Source organism: Canis lupus, chromosome 18, assembly GCF_011100685.1.
Source record: "Canis lupus familiaris isolate Mischka breed German Shepherd chromosome 18, alternate assembly UU_Cfam_GSD_1.0, whole genome shotgun sequence".
Taxonomy (NCBI): Eukaryota; Metazoa; Chordata; class Mammalia; order Carnivora; family Canidae; genus Canis; species Canis lupus.
Window position 1 is genome coordinate 47,703,692 of NC_049239.1, and position 25,492 is coordinate 47,729,183.

A 25,492-nucleotide genomic window follows, 5' to 3' on the forward strand; every position below is an offset into this window, starting at 1 on the left:
GGGACTGGGAGAGATAACTGGAGGAGGCAGGATGGATCCTCCCCTGGAGCTTTTGGAGGAAGCAGGGCACTGCCCACACCCTGATTTTGGGCTTCTGGACTCCTGAACTGTGAGTTAATTCCACCGGTTTGAAACCACTGAGCTTGTGGAATTGTGTTATAGCAGCCCCAGAAAACTCATACAGTGCTCTGGGATGTTGTAAAGTGTGAAGACGAGCTTGCCAGCAGTCTGCAGGCACAGGTGTGCCAGGAACAACGCACAGTGACTGTAAACTACTTCTAAATCTTCAAAAATGTTCCCTTCCTCCTGTGCGGCGGCCTAGGAGCAATGCTGCAAGTCCTGAGCAAACTTTGTGCACACGGACATAGAGCACCACCGCCCCCCACCCCCAATTGGCATTTGCATGTTTAATGTCTGGAAAGCATGACTCTCAGCCTTCAGTTCTGAGAAGGAAAGCCCAGGTTCTCAGATGCAAAGGAGGTCAAGGAGATGCGCCCTTGAGGGCTCAAGACCTGGGCTAGCCTTTCCTCTCCAACGGGCAGAGTCTTGAGAGTCTTGTTCTGGAGGTTTTATGCCCTGGCAGCTCCCAGTCCACCCACGATACCTAATGGCAATGGATGCCACATGTCCCATGCCTGACATCTGGCCATCAGCTGACACCTTGCTCCCTTGGCTGGCCAACAACTGGAGGGGCATTTTGTAACAGGGACTGTAAGCGCCCCCGGCCCATTTTAGGTAGCAGCCTTCCATCTGCAAAGTCTACAGAACTGGCTCAAAGGACACAGCCAGGCTTTCTAGCAAAGGACCTCTAGATCCCCGGTGGCACTGGCCTCTCATTCCCTTTCCAAGTGCCCCCTCTGGGGTGTGAGCTGGAGACCTGGCCGCCAGAGACAGGGAGTAGGTGTGCTCAGCGAATGGGCCTGGCTCCCTCCTGCCCCAGCTTCCTCTCTGCAAACAGTCACCAATAATAAACGTGAGCCTCCTCCTTAGATTATCAACAGATACAAAAGTACCATCCTGGGATCCTGTAGCTAAAGTGACTGGTCCGGATTTGGGGGCCAGGTGTGGGGAGAGAACAGGACAAGGAGCAAAGACCTAACCTAGAGGGGCCTGAGCAGCGATTATGCCAGGGGGACTGGGCTGTTGATGGTAGAGATCACTGAGACACCCCAGGGCCCTGGCAGCTAGCCGAGGAGTGTCTTGAAGACCAGTTTAAGTGAGGGGACAAATGCTGTTGGAATTACAGGAGACACAGCCCAAGAAAAGTCAGGATTCCAAGAACAGAAGTCTAGCTAGTGAAGAAAATGACAGGAGTAGCCTCGAGGACCACTGGGAGGAGACATTCTGTCTACATGAAGCCCAGAAACTGAGGCAGGATCACAGCCTGAGGAGGGACTTCTGATTCCACCAATGACCAGGACTGTGCACACATGGGGACCCAGAAGGGCACAGAGGGCAGCTGACACGTGTGACAAAAGAATCATAGCTTGTAAGGGACTTGCCTGTGGTGGCCTCTTGCTTAATTCTGAATAAGGGACAAGGAGGAACTGGCTTCCCTATCATTGTGAAAAGGCAGAGTGGGGAGAGGCCACAACCAGAGAGACCTGCTGTGGGCCAAACATGAAAGGGAGGACCTGGGGAGGGTGGTAGCCAGCAGAACGGCTTTGACGTCAGCCCCGGCTGGCAAGTCTCGGCAACTTTAGTGACCCAACACGGGACTCCAGGCTTGCCCAGCCTGGCTGGGCACTCTCGCTCAGAGGCATAAAGCAGGCCCACACAGGGGCTTCTGATGCCCCTCAACAGTCCTGCACATCCGCACCTCTCCATACCGACCCCCTTCCCTGCCTTTCCATGGTGGGGAGCTGACACGGATCCCTCCACCTGCCTTCCCTGCGGGGTCTGTGCGTTCTGCTCTCACCATATTTCCAGTTCTGGTCCCAGCCTGTATCTTGCTCCTTTGCGTTTGGCAATTTCAATACCTACAGGTCCAGGGGGAGGGAGGGAGAGAGAGACAGAGAGCAATTTCAGCATCTATAACATAGTCAAAGGCAGATAAAACACTGCTGTAATAGGTGTGATAAAAAGCTAAACCACAAACAAAAGCACTCAGTGGTCTCCCTGACCCCATGCAGCCAAGGACAGGCACTCCCACAGGCCCTGCTTACCCTGCAGGCAATAAGACACAGAGCCTGCAGGGCTGACCCTTAGCACGGGGCAGGAGGAGGAAGCCACACCCCTGGTAGTTCATTAACAGGCAGATGTGAAAGAACGAGTGCAGGAGAGAAAGCAGGACTCAGAGGACCACAGCCTTCAGTGGCACCAGCGACCTCTGGTTTGGGCCAGCAGTGCCCCAGTGTGCATCTGCAGAGAAGAGGCCACCCGAATGGAGACCCAGCTCTGGCCACTGACCGCCTCGCTCTAACTACATACACTTTGCGCTCTGATGAGATGAAAGCAGGTTTATGTCACAAAAAAAAGAGGTTGGAGGTCTGGGGCACATGCCCTCCCCTGCATCATCCTGTTCTTCCTGCTTTTAGCAAACCCTCTTGCGGGGAGCAGCTCCGAACAAGATGGCCTGGGGTGAGCACACCTGCAGGGTTGCCCAGGACAGCCCCGCTGTAGCTGGAGGTATAAGTAGTCAGGTCTTTCATGCTTACAGATGAGCTGGTGCCAAGGCTCACTATATGGTGGTCCCGCTAGAACCTCAACCTAGTCTCTAAGCTTGCAGGCTCACCCCTTACTCTGCTTCCCTCTTGGGGCCGGCTTCTCCCCATCAGGCCTTTCTCTAGGCAACAGATGCTATTAACAGCACTCCCACTGTCTTAAAGTCTGACTTGCTTCAAGCTCACACGCTCCTTGCTTGCTGACCTAAATCCCTGGATCTGTAGCAGAACAAACCTACTTTCCCCAAGATCTGCAGACCACTGGCGTTGAGGACTGAAGGACCAAACTCTCCCAGATGAGCCTCACTACATCTGAAAACAGCTGGGGGGACGCACCAGTGAGTGTGCTCAGGGTCACATCCGAATGCCTCCTGCCCCACTGCCTCCTGCCTGGAAACCTGCTGCTCCTGCATAAGGCCACCCTCCCTCTTCCTGCAACTTCCTCTTTGAAAACTTGCCCCCCCCCCCCCCCCCCCCCACCCCCGTGGGGAAGATGGCCTTTGACAGGTCAGTCCACCATCTTCTCTGGTTGCCTGGTTCCTGAATAGAGCCACCTTTCCTTACCCCTCATCATGTGTCTCTCAAGTGTTGATGGCAAGCTGCCGAACCTGCATTAGGAACCAGTTCTCTGTCTGGTCACAAGACCACCTTTCGTGGGACACTTCTTCACAACCTCCTCGCCAGTGGCTGGCCAACCCTCCCCTTAAGCGCCTCTAAACATGGGCAACTCAGCAACTCTCAGGCAGCTCAGCGCTAGCTAAGCCACACTGGACCCCAAGGGCATCTGAAGACAGGTAAGCCTCAGCCTCTCACCTCCATCTCTGTCTCTGCAGCATCCTTGTCCTACCTCCAGTGTCCTCACCAGGCAATCAGGAGGGGCCCTGAGCACTTGAGGGGGCAGGGAGTGGTCATTATGCATCATCTTATTTGTCTCCAAACCCAGGGCTGTGACTTTCCATAGAGCAGGTAAGTGTGTGAATCACAAGGACCTTCACCTGCCCCCCTCCGTAGTCCCCCGCACAACCCCTCCCCTTGAACACCGGGTCCCCCCTTGCATCCTGTACTTCAACCCTCGCTCCCCTACACCCTGTCCCCCTTGCACCCCATCCCCCAACCCTCGCTCCCCTATACCCCATCCCCTGGACCCTTGCTCCCTTATACCCCGCCCCCTTGCACCCCATCCCCCCCACCCTCGCTCCTACACCCCGTCCCCCTTGCACCCCGTCCCAAGCTCCCCTACACCCCTGTCCTCCTTGCACCCCATCCCCCCAACCCTCGCTCCCCTACACCCCGTCGTCCCCGTTGCACCCTCGCTCCCCTTGCACCCCCTCCCCTACACCCAGTCCCCCTTGCACCCCTGCTCCCCTACACCCCATCCCCCCTTGCACCTGTCCCCTCAACCCTCGCTCCCCTACACCCCGTCCCCCTTGCACCCCGTCCCCCCAACCCTCGCTCCCCTGCACCCTGTCCCCCTTGCATCCCGTCCCAACCCTCGCTCCCCTACACCCCGGCCCCCTTGCACCCTCGCTCCTCCCTACACCCTGTCCCCCTTGCACCCCGTCCCCCCTACACCCCATCCCCCCTACACCCCATCCCCCTTACACCCCGTCCCCCCTACACCCCGTCCCCCTTGCACCCCGTCCCCCCCGTACACCCGTCCCCCCTTGCACCCCGTCCCCCTTGCACCCCCGCTCCCCTACACCCCGTCCCCCTTGCACCCCTGCCCCCCTACACCCCGTCCCCCTTGCACCCTCGCTCCCCTACACCCCGTCCCCCTTGCACCCGTCCCCCTTGCACCCCTGCCCCCCTACACCCTGTCCCCCTTGCACCCGTCCCCCTTGCACCCCTGCCCCCCTACACCCTGTCCCCCTTGCACCCCCGCTCCCCCACACCCCGTCCCCCTTGCACCCCGTCCCCCCTGCACCCGTCCCCCTTGCACCCCGTCCCCCTTGCACCCCCGCTCCCCCACACCCCCGTCCCCCTTGCACCCCGTCCCCCCTGCACCCGTCCCCCTTGCACCCCGTCCCCCTTGCACCCCCGCTCCCCCACACCCCGTCCCCCTTGCACCCCCGTCCCCCCGCCCGACCCCCTGCCCCGTCCCACCCCGTCCGACCACTGCCCCCACCTCGCCGCCCCAGACTCACTCTTTAAGATCCGCTGCAGATTGCCCTGGAAGTCCAGGGCCCACTGGTTGAGCGCGCAGGCGGCCACCGTCACCTTCCGGCCCATCGCGGCGGCGGCAGCTCGGGCCCTTCCGGGTCGCCGCGCGGGTCCGCCGGGTCCGGGCCGCAGAGCCGCGGCGGCAGGCCCCGCCCCCGCCCCGCCCCTGCCCCGCCCCCCGAGCTCGCGGCCGCGCCTGCGCAGGAAGGAGGCGCCCCTCCGCGCCGCCGAGAAGCCGCGGGAGCTCCCGCAGCGCGGTGGAAGGAGCAGGAGGAGGAAGGTGGAGCGGGGCGCCTCTGATTCATTCCAGCGCTCCCCACACACCGCACCCGGTTTGCTCCGCACCTCGGCTCTATACCTGTAATGTCACACACGTTGTTTTCATTTCTTTTTCCTGCAGTTTAGGGCTGCGCTGTGGGAATAGAGCAGGAGCTGCCGGTTCAGTGCGGGGGGGCTTGGAGCAGCCCAGTGCGGACGCGCGGGCGCTCGCTGCCGTTTCCTCGCCACCAGGTGTCTCCTGTGGGGCCGCCTGGCGGTTCCCTAGGCCTTGCAGGTGTCTAGTGGAGCAGTAGGAGGCGAGTGTGCAACTGCCCTGGTGCCACGTTTCTTGCTTGGAGAGAACTGCTGCAGGCGAGTGTTCACTTTTTCTTAACAGTTCATTCTGTAGTCCATTTGGCGTGGGAATCCAATTTTTTTCCTGTACGAATAAGGAACTCACACTGTCCTTGTTTGAATAGTCCGTATTTTTCTCCCGACTTGGGATACTGCTTTTGTGCTACATACACGTGCTCACATTTAAAAGACATTTTCCCCAGCCTCTAAAGTAATACTTGTGCGTGATGGACAGTTTGAAACTTGAGAACAGCACGTGCTAATTGAATTACTCCTCGCTTCAACTGTTCCTTCTGGTAGGTTTCATTCCCAGAGACCCCTCAGTTCTTTCAGGTCTCTGCTCAAAGACCTCCTGCTCCAAACGGCTGAGTCTAGGCCCAGGGCAGGAAAGAAAGACACCTGGGACATCTGGTTGTCGCAGGAAATAAGGAAGTGCTCAAAGAAGGATGGAGATACGTTATTTTTAAAAAGGAATCATGCCAAAGGGGCTCCCACTGGCTAAATATGGGATAATATGCAAAGATACTAACTTCTTTTAAAAAAAGATTAATAGCACAGATAGAACACAAGTCAATGAGTAAAAAAAAAAATCCATTAATCCATACTGACAAAAAAATTAAAAGAGGGAAATTCTTTAAAAAAAATATTTATTCACGAGAGACACACAGAGACAGCAGAGACATAGGCAAAGAGAGAAGCGGGCTCCATCCCAAGACCCTGGGATCACAGTCTGATCAGCAGGGATCACAACCTGAAAAGCAGATGCTCAACCACTGAGCCACCCAGGTGCTGCAAGAAAGAGAAATTCTTTTCAGAAAAATGCCCACTAATAAATGTGGAAGGAGAGATAAAATTAGAAAAATCACCCCTTTGCACAAAGAAGTCAGTGATTCAGGCAGGAGTCATCGTTAAATGCAAGATGACTGGCTGAAAGGTTATCTGGGAACAGCATATTTACACAGTCTCAAAGTTCCAGTCCACTGACTACTTTTTAATTACCAAAGGAAAAATGGAAGACCTTTGGCAAAAGTCCCTCGATCAAACTCATCATCAGCATGTGACCAAGGGGCATCATGTTCCTTCTGACATGGTGCATAAAGACATCACATCATCTCTGTAGTACATTATCCTGCCCTGAATGCATTACCTAAATGCAAAAGTGAGGTAAACAGTCATATCCAGGTTGAGAGAAAAGCTGTAAAAAGTTAGTCTTGACTTTTCAAAATTGTCATGTCACAAAAGGCCAAAAACACAAACTTAAAAAAAAAAAAAAAAAGAGGAAGATAAGAAAGGAAGGCTGGAGCAGCAGTGCTCTAGATTAAGGCTAAGGAGCCATGACACCTAATGCATGGTGTGTGTGGTTCCCTGATTGGATCTTGGCTTTTAATAAACAGCTATAAAGGACATAAACGGGATGATTGGGGAATACCAAATGTGAACAATATATTTGATAATAGCATTGGATTGATGCAAAATTTTCAGACTATAATGTGTTTTATTTTGCTAATGTAAGAGGTGGTTACTGAAGTATTTAGGAAGAAGACATTACCTGCTGCCAATTAATGGTTCAGGAAAAAAAAAGTGGAGGGTGGATACAGAGAGAAAGCAGGAAAGAGAAACTCGACGTGGCCAACTGTTGGCAGTCGCTGAGCGCCCACTTTAGTATATATTCAACAGGTTTCTATGTTTGACGTCTTTCAAAACAAAAAACTGCAGGAAAATATCTCTCTGAGGGACACAGAGATGTGCCAACCAGATCCTTCTGCAAACAAGGCCTTTGTCCCAAATGTTGGGAGTGGGGCCAGCAGACACCTTCAATCACCCCTCCTCCAGGGGCTGCTTGGGTAGCACAGCTGCCCTGTCCAAGGTGTGTCCTTGCAAGGGTGGTCCTGTCCAGGGGCTGATGGCTGAGGCAGGAGTATGTAGGCTTGGACGTTCTTGCCAAGCGGGACAACTGTTGTGAGTTTTTATCACCAAATCTGCCCCATGCCATTGGCCCCAGCAGGGCTTGCAAGGCAGTAGAACATTTCCCTCTTTCCAATCCTGCTGCTTCTTCCCCTCCTATCTCTGCACAGGTGTGATCCCAACGCGAAACTCCCATCTCCTCCCCCCAGTGAAGCAGCACTCACGCTCAACCTCTTCCACCCTGCTCTGCTCCTCTGCACACTATGTGACACTCCACTTATCTGATTATCGTTTATTGATTACTTGTCCCTCCGCCTCCCCCGCCTCCCCCCATCTCCCGCCTGACGTGAGCCCTAGGAGCAGGGATGATGTCCGTTTTGAGTTGCTCAGGACCCAGCGCCTGATGTACCAGATGCTCAGGAAGCCCCATTTGCACAAAGAGGAAACTGAGGCTCAGGGGAAGAGGCTTGCATGCGGCCACCGGGTGGATGGAGCTCCCGGCCTCGCGCGTGCTCTGCGTTCTGCGCTCCGGTGGGTGCGGGGACCCCCAGTAGCTGCGCCAGCCACGCGCGGGGCGGGCCCTCGGCCGTCAATCCCGCGCCCCAGCGGCGCCGAGTGGCCCGTTCGGTGGCCCGGAGTCAGCTCAGGGGGTGGGGCGAAGCGGGCGACCAATCGCAGGGCGCAGGGACGCCGGCCGCGCAGGGCCCGCCTCCGATTGGTCGTCTGTGGCATCACGTCATGTCGGAGCCGGGCCCCGGGGGCGGGGCTTGGGGCGGCCCCTCCAGGCAGCGGGGCGCGCAGCGGGCGGGACGGGCGGGCTCGGCGGGTGCGGAGCCGGAGGTGCAGGTGAGTGGGCGCGGGGCGCGTCGGTGCTGGGCGCGCAGGTGCGCGGTCGCGGGTGGTCCGCTCTCAGAAGCGCCTGGTCCCCGGCGCCCCGGGCTGACGGCGGGGGCCCACCTGAGCTCTTCCTGCAGCTCCTTAGGTGAAGAGACACCCCCACCCCCACCCCCACCCCACCCCCACCCCCACCCCGGGCGCCGCAATGGGTGCCCAGGTTCGAGACGCGGGCAGCCAGGGCCTGCACAGTGGAGTGAAAAGAAAACCTTTTGCGTGCTCTTGGTGGGAGCAGAAAATGACCCGCTCCTCCTGAGCGCAATTTGAAGGATTTCTTTTTAATGAAATGTCGAGTAGGCTTGTGTATTTTCTCAAAAAATATATGGATGCCTGGGGTGGGGGAGCTGAGCACCACCGGGCATGGAGAAGTCTGGTGGTAAAATTCAGATAACTATGATGAGAACAGCTAATCTTTCCGAGGGCGATGCCAGGTAGCAGTATTCGACTGCAGAAACCTTTCTTGGAACCTTATCCGAACGGCTCAGGTCTGGTTTGGGAGTTCGATAATATAAGAGTAGTAGGAACGGAAGAGTACAGACCTGTCGACCTGAACCCAAGGTGAGAAAGAATGTTAACCGTCAGAATCAGCGAGGGGATGAAGACAGTCCTAGAAGCCAGGTAGACCTACCTACCCACCAGGCATGTACCTGGAGGAGTGTATCCTGAGACATATTCCAACGGCTGTGTAAACAGGCAGATGCAAGAACTCTCATTGTGATTTCCTGTATATACTTGCAAAACACCAGAAACCACTGCTGACTATCAGTAAGAAGATCGGGTAAATACTGACACACTTCTACAGTGAGATACGCGGCGACGGTGAAGACGGTGAAAACAAATCGACTCAGCCTGGAAACACGATCCCAAGCGTGGCACGGCAAAAGGGGCAGTAAGAGATAGTCTGCCGTCAAAAAGACTGAAAAGCTCTACGCCGGAACCCTACCCAGTGACGGGAATACAGGTGTTCTTTTCCTATTTTCCAGAAAACATAAAATAATTTAGCAACAACGGAAAGAGTTTTTAAACAACTCTTGGAATCCTAAGACCCACAATCGTGGGAACATTTGTGGTTCGAATGGGGGTCAGGGAAGTTATCTGTGCCTCCCCTCACCCCAATTACCTCACCCCAATTACCCCAAGGCGTGATGAGACTGACCTTTGGGGTAATTCTTGGTTTACTTGCCGCTTCTTTACAACACACCCCCAGCCCCGCCTGCTGCCCCTGGGCCCTTTGCCGTGGTGGTCGCTCCCTCAATTCACACAGCCTTGATTCTAAAGAGTAAGCTGCATCTTTGTGGCTCCGGGGAATCTACCTTCCAAAAGCTGCAAATAGATGCTCGCTGTAACACGAGTTTAGATGTCAAATGTGGAGGTCCTTGCCTATCTTCTTCCTCCAGCCCACTCCCAGGAGTCATTAACCTCCATCTCCACAGGCCGGTCGGTGTGTGAGCAGAGAAGGCACTCCACCTTCCTCACGTCAACCTCATCTGTAAAACGGACATCGTAATGTCCACTTTCCAGGGCCGGTGCAAGAACTCAGGAAGATATTGTGCACTTGGAACTCCGTGGAGGCTCAGTAAATAGCCACTGTCTGTAAAGGTTGCATCATCCAAGGACGGCCCCAACACTATCTCCTGTTCATCTAGTATCTGGCAATCCTCCCTTCAAGGAGTGGAGCCTGACTCCTTTCCCCTGGAAAGGAGGTGGGTGTGGAACTCCCTGTAACCTACAGACTGTGCGGGGAGTGCTGTCACTAGTCTTCTCAGGCCCGCAGACAGGGCGCTACAACTCTGTCAGGTCTGTCGGAACCCTTACTGGTTTCCTGAACTTCTTCCCATTGCACTGAGGCCACCAGGCTGTGAAGACGCCCAGGCTGGCCCACACAGGCTATGTGAAGGTAGGCGCTCTGGCATATCCCAATCCGTAGCTGCCTAGCCAGCTAGATTCCTGACCACAGAAGCAGAGAGAGAGGATGAAGAGGCTGTTGTTTTAAGACACCAGGTGGCAGCACGGTTAGCTGCAGGGCATAACCAGAATACTTGCGCCTGGGCACTGCAGATGCATGGCCCTTAGACCTCTGCTAGCCTGAGCCTTGCCCTGATGCCCTGCATGAGCCCAGCTGGGCCTTCCTGAGACTTGATGGTGCTGATAGTCATTTTGGTGATAGCTGGCTCTTTCAGGTGAACTCTGTTGTGGTCAGGGAGGGCTCTGAGCGCTTGGTGCCATGACCTTGTGTCCTCGAGGAAGCAGGTGACAGTTGCTTTATGGATGAGAAAGCTGAGGCCTAGCAGGTGGTTCCACAACTTGGATTCCATGCAGGCAGCAGGAATTGGTCCTGCTGAGAACTTGGAGCCTTGATGGGGACTATGGGACCTGTGGGGTAGTCCCTGTGCCAGCCCCCAGATTTCTCTGCTGTGCTCCTGGGCATCTAGTGCATCCCCAAACTTCTAAACTTTCAGGATGTTAAAAAGCTACCAAGGGGTGTAAGTCATCTGTTGTATGGGTCTCAGCCTATAGATGGTGATACTGTGGGCTGGGAATGCCTGAGGCACCCTTCTGGGCTCCTATTACTGTGGCAAACCACCCCTACCCTCCCACCCCCAGTTCCCCTCACCCAGGTCCATCAGGGCTGGCCTAGCCTTTATGGTCTGGATGATTGCAGGATGCTCCTCAGCAACAACCATTGGGGAGGTCCAATGAGCAAGGCTTATTACTCACAGGTCCTGGAGGGTACACAGAATGCCCAGAGCCACAGTGGGTCATGGAGAAAGAGAGTGTATGGGCTTGGTGCTCTGTCTTCATTAGGGTCAGGGTTGGGAGCCTGGGGTTTCATGGGTTCACTCTTTATTGGCCAGTTTAAAGCATAGAGTGGGAATTAGGGCATAGGAAGAAGTGGGATCACTGCAGCGATCAACTATCTTGGTCACCGAGGGCTTTCTGAAAGCAGACTTTTGTGGAAAGGAGTGGCCTGATCCTTCTCTGGTTGTTTGGCTGTTAGCCAGGTCAAGCAGCTGGTAATATGTTTATTTGAGATGGATGTCTTTGCTAGGGATGCCTTGGCAATCAGAAGCTTAGGGTCAGGCATTTCTCCTACGTTGTCCTCAAACCCTCAGGGGCCTTGTCCCTTTAGCTTTGGCCTGGGGTACTCAAAGACCACTCAGAGGACCTGACCAGGGTTCCAGAAAGTCCCATCCACTTCCCTGGCTGGTCTTTATTCCCAGATGTGGGACACTAACTCTCCCTCACCCAGCTTTAACAACTGCTGCAGACCCTCCCATGCGTACACACTCATGACCCAAGACACGGAGGAAGGTCACTAGGTCCCACAAGTCTGCAGAGAGCCAGGCTCCAAGCCCATATCACTCTCACTGCTGTTTCATGTCCTTAGGCTCTTACTGGCTTCTAGAATGTATCAATGGAATGTGATAACTCTAGGGGCTTGATTCAGGCTTGTGGTACTATAAAGCTTCAGGGAATGTTTCAGATGCCTATGTGGCTGCTTGGTGTAAGTCTTCAAAGAAAACGCCTTTCTGTTCATCGCTACTGGTCAGGTCTGCATCTTCGTGTGCCAAGGCTCATGCCCAAGTGACGCCTCCATGAAGACTTCCATTCAATCCCCCCGGTATCATTAAGTACTTACTATTTGCCTGGTGCTGTGTGTGCCAGGCAAAGAAGCTGGGTGGTAATAGTGCCTTCTCCCTCCTCTCCCATGCTTCCCATATCTTCTGCTTTTGAACCCCAAATGCTGAGCTTGCACTTCTCACTTGGTTCCAACAGTGAGCCTTGAATAAATGCCATTTAGGTCCTTATCTGCCCTCAATCCTGAAATGTCAGCTCCCTGAGTGTCTTCATCATCTTTGTGTCCCTACAGGACTTTGCTCAGTGGGTTGAGAAGGATAAAGTGGGCCTTTTGAATCAAGAGAGCCTAGAGATTTTAGAGTGGCCCATTCCAGAAGGAACACTTCCATTCTGCTGTGAAACCCTTAGACAAGACGTTGGAGGTAAGCATGTCTTAGCACGGTTGTTCATGGGCATAGACAGTGACTTTCTAACTTTGAACAGGTAAAGACAGCTGGTACATCTACTCCTGTCTGTGAGTCTTAGGAACAAAATGAAATATACCCTAAGCACCTCCCTCTCTCAGGTTTCCGGCTGCCTAGTGCCAAGGATATAACTTACACATTTATTATAAGATTCAATGCTTATGACAGAGGGGACTCCTGGGTGAATGAACTCTGTAATCTCAAAATATTTACTTGGGCTTGTTTTAATCTGTAGAAGATACACTTTTTCCTTTTGGCAGCACTCTCCGTTTGGCTTTGAGCCTGTATGTTTCTGGCCCTTTTACAGTTTTCTACCATGTTCAGTCAAAGTGACTGCCACACACCAAGCTCTGTATTCTGTTTCGGGGCTGTAAAGATGGATGGTCTATAAAGAACTGCTCATCCTACTTTGTACATCATGGATAGATGTTCCAACTAACTAACCTGTGAAAATTAAGTGATGTTGCTACGGTTCCCACACCACAAGTGAAAATTGTTTTGTCACTGAAACTTTTTTTAATGTACATTTGTGTTAAAGTAACTCGTGTTTACATTTTTAAACAAATTAATGGGTTTTAAGGCTTATCTATAGAATAAACAGTTCCCCAATTCATCCTATAGTCTCAGCTCCCAGAAGCAAATACTTTTCATTCTTTTTTCTTTTTTACTTTTCATTCTTTTAGTTACTTTTGTGTTGTTGTTTTTACCTGCTTATTTTTATTTTTATTTTTATTTTATTTTATTTTATTTTTACCTGCTTATTTTTAAATAATTTGCTTTTGCCATTCCTAACTTTATGTATCCTTCTATACATCCAGTATTCAGTCTATAACCAGATTTTACGTTGTTATAACAAAGTTGCTATTATTTACTGTTAGGCCAAATAATGTACTATAATTATGGTTTGGGTTTTTTTTCCCCCTTATATGACTTTTTTTTTTCTCTCTCTCTCTTTCTCCTTCCTTCCTTCCTTCCTTCCTTCCTTCCTTCCTTCCTTCCTTCCTTCCTTCCCATTTAATAAAGTTTCTATGCATCTATCTCTATTATTTCTGAATACTCTAACAGAGCTGTCATACATATCAGTAATCTTTCATGCTCTAACACAATAAAATTCATCATTTCCATTCTCCTTCCCATTATAGCTATTCATTTTGTACCAGTGTAGCCTGGTTACTGTCTGGTGCACTGCACAGCTCTCAGCCCTTTGTCCTTTCATTGGGCTTTCCTTTAAGCAGCTCTCTTGGATCCTGTGTATTCTCTGAATAATAGTTAATCCAGGGATAGAATTCTAGGTTGCAAAAAAGTTTCCCTCAGAGTTTTTAAAGTTTTCCGTCATTGTCTTCTAGAATCCAACTTGCTGCTGGTAGGATTCTTAATTCAGGATTTTTCTGTAAAAACTTTTAAAGTAATTTTTTCTTATCCCTGATATTTTGAAACTTTATAATTAGAACTTATTCTGGAAGTGTAGATATCACTGCTTCCCCCATAGACAAGTTCAGTTATTCTACCTTTTTTTTTTTTTTTTTGTAGAGTGATAATGTATTGAATGCACTGTATGAACCAGACTACATTCTAGGATTTGGTAGTAGAGCAATGAATAGGACATATGTTTCCTGAACTTGGGGAGCCAGCATTCTAATGGAGGGAGACAGGCAATAGACATGCACTCAAATTTTAAAAAGCAGTCTACATGATGTGAAGAGTTATTAAGAAAATAAAGTAACAGGTAGAGTGCCTTGGCAGGGGGTTTGGGGTGCAGGCGATATGGTTTGGCTGATTGGCTTGTAGATTGGTTCAAGATGAATGGCTATAGGGGAGAGGGAGAATGAAAATGATAAATTTTATTGTGTTCAAGTGTGTAAAAAAATGGCCAATGCGTATGATACCTCTATAAAAGCAATCAGAAAAAAAATTAGTGATAATTAATTCCAGGAAAAATAAAAGGTCATACTAAGGAGGGGACATTTTACAAAAGACTTGAATGAGGAGACCTGCAAAGCATGTTCTAAGCAGAAGTTGCAGCAATCATGAATGAGATGAACCATATTCAAGGATCATTAAAGACCCAATGTGTCTGGTTTAGAAGGTATGAGTAGAGAGTGGGGAGGACAGGAGACAGGAGCAGATTGCAAGAGAGCTCTGAGCCTTGGGTTAGTTCACATGGCAAGAGGGCATTCTGCCTCCATCTGAGCCTGAATCAAGAGAAGTAGGAGGGCCACGTGGGAAGTTATTGCAGATTTTAGGAAGGAAATGCTGCAGAACAATCCATGATCTCTCCTCTGCCTGGAATCTGCCATTGAGGACAAGGTAGTGAGTAGGCAAGTGAAAGAGGCGAGTCCTGCGGAGTCTGAGCAGTGACAGATGTGGCAGGGAAATGTGGTGGTTGTTCATGGGATGATCTGAGCGGGATATGTCTTCTTCTCTCAGGGCTCAATGGCTGCAAAATCTCCACCCAGCGTTCCCAAAACCAAGAGTCCGGGCAGCATCGCCAACAGCAGGGACGAGACTCAAGGGCAGTGGGGTCGTGCCTGGTAAGGATCTTGCCAGTCTTCCCAGCTAGAAAACAAAAGGAGGTCTTAGTGAGAGGTGGCCAGCCTCTGGGATTTTAGGGGCTATATTAAATACAATTTTTATCATCCAGACTAATGAAAAGTAAGCAGTTTTCCCTTTTAGAAAGTAAGGAGTTGAAGAAGAAATGAAAAACTGCCCAAAACAGGCTGACCCTGGCTGTGCAGCTCGCTGTTGTCTCTGTTCTCCTGAAACCTGGGAGTGGGTGAGCAGCCCCCTTGCCAGGAACCAGGAAGCCTCTGGCCTTGTGGGTTGCAAAAGGTCTTTGGGCTCTGGGCTTTCTTTGGGTGCCCACAGAGCCATCAACTTCTCTGCTGCTCACGGTAGAGCACACACGTTAAATGGCTCTTCCAGGCAACAGGGAGGCCTCCGCACAGAGAGCGAACAGCTGTCTGAGACACTGGCCGGTTTGAACAAGGCAACCCATACAGACACGCAAAACATTGTCTGCAAGGTCATGGGGCCAGCCAGGCCCTGCATGACTGTCTGTTGTCTGCCATTGCAGGGAGGTGGACTGGTTTTCGCTAGCGAGCGTCATCTTTCTGCTGCTCTTTGCACCTTTCATTGTGTACTACTTCATCATGGCGTGTGACCAGTACAGCTGCTCTCTGACTGCCCCCGTGATGGATGTCGCCACTGGGCGTGCTCATCTCTCAGACATCTGGGCCAAGACACCACCTGTGACAAAGAAAGCAGCCCAGCTGTATGCCTTATGGGTCACGTTCCAGGTCAGCCCTCCCTGGCTACTGTCGTCAGGGCACAGTGAGTGCCAAGTGTACCTCTGCTGGGATGGCTACTTTTCTGGGAAACGGGACACTGGCTTAGGTTGGCATTGTTCTCAGGCCCCAGCAGGGCATTACCTGGAGCCTGACCCACTTAGCTTTGTTTTCTAATAGAATGCACCTGGTGGCATCACGGTGTCTAACACACGTGGGGTGGGAGCCTCCCCACAGTTCAGGAACACGTGCAGCCCTGCAGGGACATGCATACTCGTATGGAACAAGACCGTGTGGGAGGGTGTGAGGCAGGGCTGGCCTAGGGAAGCCCAGTGCACAACAGGAAGCTTCTCTCATCAGTAGCCCATGGGATGGGGGGATCCCTGGGTGGCTCAGTGATTTGGTGCCTGTCTTCTGCCCAGGACGTGATCCTGGGGTCATGGGATCAAGTTTCCACATCAGGCTCCCTGCTTGGAGCCTGCTTCTCCCTCTGCCTGCGTCTCTGATTCTCTCTGTCTCTGTCTGTGTCTCTCATGAATAAATAAATAAAATCTTAAAAAAAAAAAAAAGGTAGCTCATGGGAAGGAACATTCCAGACCCCAGAAGGATATTCTTTGTTACAAGAGACACCACTCAGCAAAGCCAAAGCCTGTGTTCCCAGTAGGTGGCTTCACAGTCCTGGCCAATGACAGCCTCACCTCTGTTGTGACCACACTGGCCTTTGAGACCAGGAGGCATTCACCAGGAAGGCGCTGTTGGGCACAAACAACCTGGTGAACAGGCAGGGTTGTTTATTATCTGAATCCAGGGAAATGGAGCCGGGAAAAGGCTCCCCCCTCACATCCCAGGCTTCTTCCCTTGAGGATAGCTCCAACCCTTTGTAGTAGATTTTCCTCAGGGTCCCAACTTTTGGGCTTCAGGCTCACCCTTATTTCCGGTCTCTTGGTCCCTTTGGGTGAAAAACAAGAAGGGGCAGCATGAGTAGACCTAAAAGTAGAAATGCCAGTGGACAAGTGGATAAAACCAAACATAGTCCCTCCATGCAGCAGAACATTACCCAGCCGGGAGAAGGAGTGGGGCACTCATGTGTGCTATGGCGAGGCTGGGGTTCTGTCTTGGGGTGATGGACATGTTCTGGAACTGGATGGTGGCAGTGGTTACACACCCCTATGAATGTACGAAATGAGCCTGAAAAGGTCTGAAAGGGTGAATTGCATGGCATGTGAATTCTTTCACTCTCTTAAATGGCCCCAGAAATGTGAGTGGGGAGGACTCGTGGGCTCTGCTGGGGGGAGACTGCTCTACAGCTTTATGTGGTAATGAGCTTCCCACTCAGGGCTGTGCTCCCTTCAGAGCCCCACCAGGCCTGCGGCCTCCACTCCCTCCCAGGGCCACGGACTCTTCTGGAAGGAATGACCGACCCAAATCAGCATTTCTGCCGTTCATGCGGTGCTTTTGCGTGGGTCATGTTAGTGAATGAAAGCAAGGTTGTATGGAAACAGCCAGACCCTCCAGGCCACCAGTGACACAGCCTAAAATCTCTGCCGCAGGTGCTTTTGTACATGGCACTTCCTGACTTCTGCCATAAGTTTCTGCCGGGCTACGTGGGAGGTGTTCAAGAGGGTGCCGTGACCCCCGCAGGTAAGCTGAGCCCGTGGGTCCTTCTTCTCTCCCTGCCTCTTTGTCTCATGGGGCCTGTCCATCCCCTGCTGCTTCCACTCCGGAGTGTGCTCACTGACAAAATAAAAGTGAACTTTGCTGGGACATTGCCACAGCCTAGGGCTGACCCGGCCCGAGGTTGGAGATCCCATTCTTCAGCGGACAGGAAACTGACTGGCCCTGGCCCTCGCAATTGGTTGACATAATTGGGGCTCCTGAAGCGTCTCCCGACCCAGAGCACTGCTTTGGCCCCTGGCATCCAGGCAGGGGGACTAGGGGCCTGCAGAGCTGCCTGGTCCGTGCATTCCCCACCGTCACTGAGAACCCGGGGAGCCCCGCAGGGAGAACACAGGTGGAATCCGCCCTGTCCCTGCCTGCATGGGGCTCCCAGGGCAGCAGGGAGGCTGTGGTGCTTCCCGACAAGTACCTTGGAGGCATCCTCTCCCTCCAGCAAACTACAGGCCGGTGACCCAGCCTGTGCTTGGCTAAGGAGAATCAGAACCAGAGGACTAGTCTGAGCCCTTTGCCTCTTCCCAGGACTCTGAAAGCACAAGCAGTTAATTCCTGGACTGTGTGGTGTGTGCTACTGGCATTTTGACCTGGGGTCCCATGTTATAGCAGAAGCTGTGCAGCTTCAGGGCTGTGACCTGGGTGTCCCAGACAGGCCCGGAGCAGCCGAGGCCCACAAAGCAGGGAGGGTCTGCACCAGCTGCTGTTTCAGTCAGGAAAACACTTTGACTGTTGAATCTTCTGTCTGCAGGGATTGTCAACAAGTATGAAATCAATGGCCTGCAAGCGTGGCTCATTACACACCTTCTCTGGTTTGCAAACTCTCATGTCCTGTCCTGGTTCTCTCCCACCATCATCTTCGACAACTGGATACCACTGCTGTGGTGCGCCAACATCCTCGGCTATGCGGTTTCCACCTTTGCCATGATCAAGGGTTATTTCTTCCCCACCAGTGCCAAAGACTGGTACGTTCTTTAGCTGCTGGTCAGGCCTAAAGTGGAATGTGGCCTTTCCACCCCTTGCCTTTCTCTACGACCTTGGGATAGGAGGTTGTAAAGCCCTGAAGAAGGAGAATCCTTGAAGGAGATGCCTAACAGATCTTGTTTGATTCTGGGAAACATCCTTTCTGAATGTCCAGAGGTCTTCTTCTGCCTTAGGAAGAATGCAGTGGAAGATGGCCAAGTCCATCTTTAGCCAAGTCATCACCTATAGGGCTATCATGGGAGCAGGAAAGTGGAAAAGGCAGCCCATTGCCTCCATCTCTGGAACATAAGTCTGGCCTGAAACAACCTTAGTGAGGAGTATTGTTATCTCAGTAGTTTTAATGTGAGAGCCTCCCAGGGAGAGCCCTACTGGTTGGTGCCTTCTCATGGAAGCTTTGGGTTGGAGAGTTGTGAGCCCTCCAGCTAGCCATCTCCTCATCTAGCTCTTTCTCCATCCATACATCCATGTACCCACCCACCCACCCGTCCTTCCATGTATCCATCCACCCACCCACCCCTGCATCCTTCCATCCATTCATCTATCCATCCACTTACCTACCAACTCATTTGTTTAACCCACCCATTTACCTATCTACCCATCCATCCCTCCATTTAACCCACCCTCCACCCATCTTCCCATCTACCCATTCAACCCTATTCCATTCATCCCACCCACTCATCTACCTGTCCAACCCCCGTCCTTCATCCTTGCCTCCCTCAATCCCTCCATCCATCTCTACCTCCACCAATAGATGTTGGTTGGGTTCCTCCAATAGATGGATGTAAGCAGTCATGAATGAGACCCTTGTGCTTGGGTGCCTACATTTTAGTCCCCCGTACATTTAGGGACCCAAAAAAACCCAAAATATGTTTCTTTTAACTCTTGCTCTTGGGAAACATCTTTGGATGATGGTGCTTTGTGACTTGTGTGGTAATTAGGTAATGAGGCTAGTCTTCTGTGAGTCATTTTCAGTGCTTTCTAATTAATCACCTGTTGTAGACTTTATATATTTTGCTTTTTTTTTTTAATACTTATCCTGAGGGAAACAAACATGAAAATGTTTTATCTCATTAACACAGAAATCCTTATGTGTCTACAAGTTATATCTGAGGAAGGTCTCCATATCACTCATCTTGGCTGATTCTGCGTCACCCCTGGAGAGGGCTGTGGGGTCAGGAACCAGGGCAACAAATGACTAGCAAGGGTTGGGGTCGGGGAGCTGGAGCCAGGCACCTGGTTCTGAGCATGCTGCTTTTACCCAGGTAGAGATCTGGGCATGATTTGTCATTTGACTTGCCCGTGGGGGCCCGAGCACCCTGTGAGTCACTTCCAACCTTGACTGCAACTTTCCAACTATGCTTGACTGCAAAATAAGATCTTCATGTAGTTATGCAGCCAGTTATGCAGCTCAGCGGGCCGTGCCTCAAGGGGGGCCTGGAGGAGGGTGGGGAGAAACCTGGCAGCTCAAGGGAAGACCTTCCCCCCCCCGCCCACCTTCCCAGGGAGGCAGCAGGCAGCCCAGGTGCCTGTTTCTCATGATGACTCTGCCAAGCTGGAGCTGAGTGTCCAGTGAGAGCCGGTGGGACATGAAGGGACCGGTGTGTCATCTGCTTGCACCTCAGCAGCTGATGCCAGGGTTAGGCGGGGTGTTTGTGTCCATGCGCACACACAGGCCCTGTGCGTGAGACACGCTCTTTGGCTAAATGTATGTGTTTTTTCTATTTTCAAGCAAATTCACAGGCAATTTCTTTTACAACTACATGATGGGCATTGAGTTTAACCCCCGGATTGGGAAGTGGTTTGACTTCAAGCTGTTCTTCAACGGACGCCCCGGGATCGTTGCCTGGACCCTCATCAACCTGTCCTTTGCGGCCAAGCAGCGGGAGCTCCACGGCCAAGTGACCAACGCCATGGTCCTGGTCAACATCCTGCAGGTAGCCTGTCTGCAGCCACAGGGGTGGAAGAACTGATGCTTGCTGGGTGCAGGGAAACCTGGAAGCCAGATAGTTTTTGCAAAACCTTAACCCACTGCATTTAGAAGGGAGTCGGCCCCTTTCTGGGCATCTCTGGGGAGCGGGTGAGGGAGCACATGGGGACAGATTCAATCACAGTGTATCAGGTGTCACGCTGGCCCTGGGGACTCCTTTGGTGCAGGGCCTCTTTCCCAGGGGACACTTGTTAACAGCTCCAGCTGTTAACCTCCTTGGTCCTGGCTGTATTCACAGTTTATGGTCTGTGAAGTGTGTTCCCATACGGGTCTCCCCGTGGGTCTCAGGTTGGGAGGAGGGACGGTAATCCATTTCCACCTTTTCTCCATCTGTGTGGAAGGACACAGGTCACCTGGCTGGGGCAGGTGCTGGGGCAGCTGCAGGGGCAGCTGGCAGGGCATGTCCTGGGGTACCCATGGGTAAAGGGCTTCCAAGCTGACATGGATTCTGGCATACAGTGCTCCTTCCTTGTGGGCTGTCCCAAGCTCTTCTGCTGGAGTGACCTTGGTCTTCTCTGAGCTCCGCAGCCCAGGTGGCATCTCCTAGGGCATTGCTGGGTGCCCCACTTGTGCAGATTCTCTGCGTATAGGGCCCCCTGACCTGTTCTCCAGCTGCCCCCTGTGTCCCAGGCATGGTGGAAACATGGAAGCAGCCCAGTGGAGTGCATGGCCGAGGAGCTCAGAAACACCCCAGGTGCCACCTCCTCATCTATGAAAATGTGGTCTTCCTGAGGGCCCCTTGGTGCCCCTGGGTCAGTCCACGGCTCTCCTTGTTTTGCAGGCCATCTACGTGTTGGACTTTTTCTGGAATGAAACGTGGTACCTGAAGACCATCGACATCTGCCACGACCACTTTGGGTGGTACTTGGGCTGGGGGGATTGTGTCTGGCTGCCGTACCTTTACACACTGCAGGTGAGGAGCCATGTGGTGCGCGGCCCAGTGGAACACTCAGTTGTTAGGGCCCTAGGCATGCCCAGGGCTGCCCTCGGAGACACGGCCGAGCACATACTGAGCTCCACTCCCACACATGGGCTGTGCTTGGGAGACAGCAGAGACAGGACAGGGGAGCCACTCCCTGTTTCCAGGAGGAAGGGAAGGCTTGGTGTATTAGTCAGCTTGGGCTCCGTGACAAATACCATAGACTGGGAGGGGAGCTTGGGCCACAGATGCTCACTGTCCCCCTGTCCTGGAGGCTAGAAGCCTGAGATGCAGGTGTGGGCAGGTGGGGTCCTCCTGAGGCCTCTCTGTGTGTATGTAGACAGCCATGCTCTCCCTGGGTCATCAAGGTGTTGTCCCTTCATGTGTGTCTGTGTCCTGATCCCCTCTTCTCATACGGACCCCAGTCACACTGGCTCAGGCCCATGCTGGTGACCCCATTTTACCTTGAATACACTCTAAAGACCCCATCTCCAGGTATAGATCCATTCTGGGGTCCTCAGGGTTAGGGCTCCAGTTATGAATTTGGGGGACACAGCGTGTGACACTTAAAGATGACATGGTATAGACTTTGGGTTAAAAGGAATAATTTGGCTGAGCTGGGTGGATGGAGGGGGGTATTTATATTCATATCAAATCTTAGTGGTTGAAGGATGAGAGGTTTTCCTTCTCACCTTTGTTTGTTCCATAAACTCGTGATGAGCATCTGTGTAGTGCCAGCACGTGCTGGAGATGCAGAAGCAAAGGAGACGGGCGTGGGCTGTGCCCCTCAGGGCTCACAGTCAGTGGGAAAGGCAGCCTGGTGCAGGGAGGGGTGCTGGCTTCCGAGAGAGGGCCCAGGAGGAGCCCCTGACTTGCCTAGGGTGGTGGGCAGACGCATTGAGAGATCCCATTACAGCTGGGCTGAGAGCAGTGCTGATGCTGGGTCTGAGAATATTCCAGACAGGTGGACCGGCCCCTGCTAAGTCTTACTAGTGAGAGAATTCAGGGCTCAGAGGAGGCAGCTCGGAAGGGGCTTGGGGTCCTCAGGAGAGCCCTGGCCTGCCCCACAGAATTCAGGTGTCACAGAGTTGGCTGAAGGAGCCACAGGGACCTGGGTTCACACCAGTTAGGGGAGGCAGCCTTGAGCACAGCCCCAGACCCCTCTGGAAAACTAGGGCAGCTCCCCCTCAGCAGGGCTGGACGAAGCCATGGAGGGGCATCTGACTGATGTGGCCAGGTGGCCGGTTGCTGCTGCCCACCCACCCTGCACTCCATGCAGAGCTGCCTCGGGGTGTCTGAGGCAGTAGGGGATTAGGGGAGGCCTCGTCATCGGGCTCCCATGCTCTCCCAACTCCTACAAGAACCCCTGCTCCGTGACGTGCTGAGTGTGGCAGCTTGGAAGGCGTTGGCCAGACGCCACCTGTTCATTCCATGAGTGAGCAAGGAGGCTGGGGACAGGGAAGAGAGCATAGTCCAGGGCTCTGGCCTCGCTGGCAGTGAGCAGGGCGGCTGCCTGGGCAGTTGTGTGGGAAGGCCTGGTCACCTGCACGGGGGCCAAGTGGTGGCAGCCAGTCCTGCATGAGGCAGTGACAGGGGCTGACTTGGGCTGGTGGAGCCCCGCCTAGTGTCCCCAAGCAGGAAAGTCACAGCAGAGCAAGCGTGGGAGAGAGCCCTGGCCTGGGGCTCTGGGACCCAGTCCCGCCATGGTCTACCTGCACCTGCTTCTCCACCTGGCTGGTTGCTCGCCCTGGGTTCCCTGGTTCTGTGAGCTCCATGCTCCAGGCACATGAGCCAATAGCAGTGGATTGTCGGTATATAGCTACACGCCTACACAGTAGATCACACGTGGGATCATACCCACGTGTCTCTTACTGTGTTCCAGGCCTCATATAAACCTACGTACACATGTGTGTATATATCTGTATATATATACATACATATTCACATACACACATGCACAGAGGAGAGAAATATTAACTGGCTTATGTGATCAGGGGGGCCCAGCAAGTCTGAAATCTTTAGGGCAGCCAGCACGCTGGAGGTCCAAGGAGTTGATGTCAGGGTCTGCTGGAGTCTGAAGGCCATCTGCTGGTATAATCCACTCTCATTCTGAAGGGAGGTTGACCTTTTTTTTTTTAAGCCTCAACTGATTGGATGAGGCCCACCTACATGGTGGAGGATACACTGCTTTTCTCATAAGTACCAATTTAAGTGTTACTTTTATCTTAAAAAAATGCCTTGACAGCAAGACCACTGTTCAACCAAATGTCTGGGTATGTGACCTAGCCAAGGTGACATAAAGTCAACCATCATAAAATTGTGGGTTTTTTTTTTTATGAAATTGTGTTCAGATGATATTTTTTTTGTGTTGTAAGTTACAGTTACGCTACACATATGACATACATGTGTGTATGTGGACACATGTATATAGGTACATGGAAAGGGAGGAAGGCAGGTAGATACAAAGATTTGTCTCTTGTGCACACTTGACCCCCACAACCACCCTCTGACACAGGTGCTTTTGCTTACAAGGAGGAAACAGGTACACAGGATGGGTAGGCAGCTAGTTGGGCAGAGCGGGATCAGAACCCTGGCCGTGCTCCCTGTCGCCCTGCAGACACACGGGATGGGTAGGCAGCTGTTTGGGGCAGAGTGGGATCGGAACCCCGGCCGTGCTCCCTGTCGCCCTGCAGGGCCTGTACCTGGTCTACCACCCCGTGCAGCTGTCCACCCTGCATGCCACCGGCATCCTGCTGCTGGGTCTGCTCGGCTACTATATCTTCCGGATGGCCAACCATCAGAAGGATCTGTTCCGCCGCACGGACGGCCGCTGCCTCATCTGGGGCAGGAAGCCCAAGGTCATCGAGTGCATGTACACGTCGGCAGATGGGCAAAAGCATCACAGCAAGCTCCTGGTGTCGGGCTTCTGGGGCGTGGCCCGCCACCTCAACTACACGGGCGACCTGATGGGCAGCCTGGCCTACTGCCTGGCCTGCGGCGGGGGCCACCTGCTGCCGTACTTCTACATCATCTACATGACCATCCTGCTGACCCACCGCTGCCTCCGGGATGAGCACCGCTGCGCCAACAAGTACGGCAGTGACTGGAAGCGCTACACGGCTGCCGTGCCCCACCGCCTGCTGCCCGGGATCTTCTGAAGCACCGTCCCCTGGTAGGAGGAGCCGTGAGGGGCGGTGAAGAGCACATGAGGCTGGTCTGCTGGGGCTCCTGGCAGCCCTCCCCCACCCAGGAGCTTCTAGTCCCTCATCTGAAATGGAATGAGCCTGGTGCTCAGGATGCGCTGCTCCCCCTTGGCCCCAGGGGAGTCCTTAGGGCTCGTGCCACCTGCCTCCCTGGCAGCAGAAGCGAGCAGATTCCTCTATGCAGTGATCCGCGGGCAGGTGGAGGGCCTGCTCACCTTTGACCCCCCCCCCCCAACGATGACCGTGTCTCTCCTGTGTGTTGGGAACCAGACATGCTGGTGTCCAACCTGGAGCAGACACCTGCTTGCTATCACTCATCCTCACGAAATAAAGGGGGGACGTGGATATAGCAGGTGCTCCAATTACCAATTTATTGCCTTTCGGCCCCAGATGCGCTTTCCTTACCTGCTCTGTGATCCTGAGCCGGACCCTGTGGACATCTCTTCTTTGCTGTATGCACGATGTTATATATGAGGGACACTGCACGGACGAGGGGGCTTCTCTTTCTGGTTTCAGTGACATCTCCTTCCCTGTTGCTCACGTCTGCAGGGCTGCAGTGAGGAGACAGCCAAGGTGCCTGCCCAGAGCATGCAGAGGTCCCAGCATGGGCCGCAGCTCCCAGGGTCTGACCCTCTGAGCGTCCGGCCGCCAGCCTCGCCTGCCACCCCTCTGTGGGGTGCATCCCGCTTGCCTGGTGACTGCACACATTGGCTCAGGCAGCCCAGCAAACCTGTGTGCTGTCCAGGGAGCCTTCTCCAGCAAGATGTGAATCCCAGCCTCCAGGAGGGGGTACCTTTCAAGTGAACTTTTTTTTACCCTGGGCATTTGCCGTTAACCCTAGGGTTTTCTTGAGAGTTCTCTTTGAACATTATTGCCTTAGTAGACTTGATAATTCTTTATATTAAACTTGCCCTGATCAAACTTCTCTTTCTCGATTGGGCCTGATTGCACGTAAGGGCTCGGTTTCTGGTACATAGAGGGGGTGCCCAAGATGCGTTTGAAGAGCTGCTTGGGTACTGCTTCAAAGCTGTGAATGCTCCCCAGGGGACTTAGGGGACCGGTGCCAGCCTTCCCCCACCATTTGCCCGCTCTTGGGGCTATTCTTGGGTTGGGAGTGGACGTCGATCACATTCACCAAAGGAAGAAATCCCAGCCTGGCTGCCTGGCTGC

At 53.1% G+C, this 25,492-nt stretch overlaps 2 protein-coding genes across 9 annotated transcripts in view; one reads left to right on the top strand and one right to left on the bottom strand.

Annotated features, from left to right (window-relative positions):
* The window catches only part of NADSYN1 (NAD synthetase 1), a 37,969-nt gene extending 33,014 nt beyond the window's left edge, over positions 1 to 4,955 (bottom strand). For 4 of the 5 annotated variants that reach the window (XR_005373544.1, XR_005373546.1, XR_005373543.1 and 1 more), the window contains exons 1-2: positions 4,808 to 4,955; positions 1,919 to 1,979 (exon numbers count right to left, since the gene is read on the bottom strand). Coding sequence is in view for 2 of the 5 variants with exons in the window: in XM_038563618.1 (XP_038419546.1) it covers positions 1,919 to 1,979; positions 4,808 to 4,892 (146 nt within the window). In the remaining 3 variants the exon portion in view is untranslated. The remainder of the gene's footprint in view (positions 1 to 1,918; positions 1,980 to 4,807) is intronic. The other variant, XM_038563617.1, reaches the window with a different exon arrangement.
* A 204-nt stretch (positions 4,956 to 5,159) lies between these two features.
* Positions 5,160 to 25,247, top strand: DHCR7 (7-dehydrocholesterol reductase). 4 transcript variants are annotated; one of them, XM_038563622.1, is made up of 10 exons: positions 8,125 to 8,186; positions 12,106 to 12,235; positions 14,705 to 14,808; positions 15,351 to 15,573; positions 17,112 to 17,202; positions 17,981 to 18,194; positions 19,943 to 20,147; positions 20,982 to 21,113; positions 23,813 to 24,291; positions 24,872 to 25,247. In XM_038563622.1, exons 3-9 carry the CDS (start codon positions 14,711 to 14,713, stop codon positions 24,275 to 24,277), a joined length of 1,428 nt encoding a protein of 475 aa, XP_038419550.1. In that variant the 5' UTR covers positions 8,125 to 8,186; positions 12,106 to 12,235; positions 14,705 to 14,710; the 3' UTR covers positions 24,278 to 24,291; positions 24,872 to 25,247. The 4 variants fall into 4 exon arrangements, with proteins under 4 accessions (XP_038419549.1, XP_038419550.1, XP_038419547.1 ...); XM_038563619.1 differs by lacking the exon at positions 8,125 to 8,186 and adding exons at positions 8,999 to 9,195; positions 9,668 to 9,937 and having other exon boundaries at positions 23,813 to 25,247; XM_038563621.1 differs by lacking the exon at positions 8,125 to 8,186 and adding an exon at positions 5,160 to 5,183 and having other exon boundaries at positions 23,813 to 25,247.
* Positions 25,248 to 25,492: the final 245 nt, after the last annotated feature.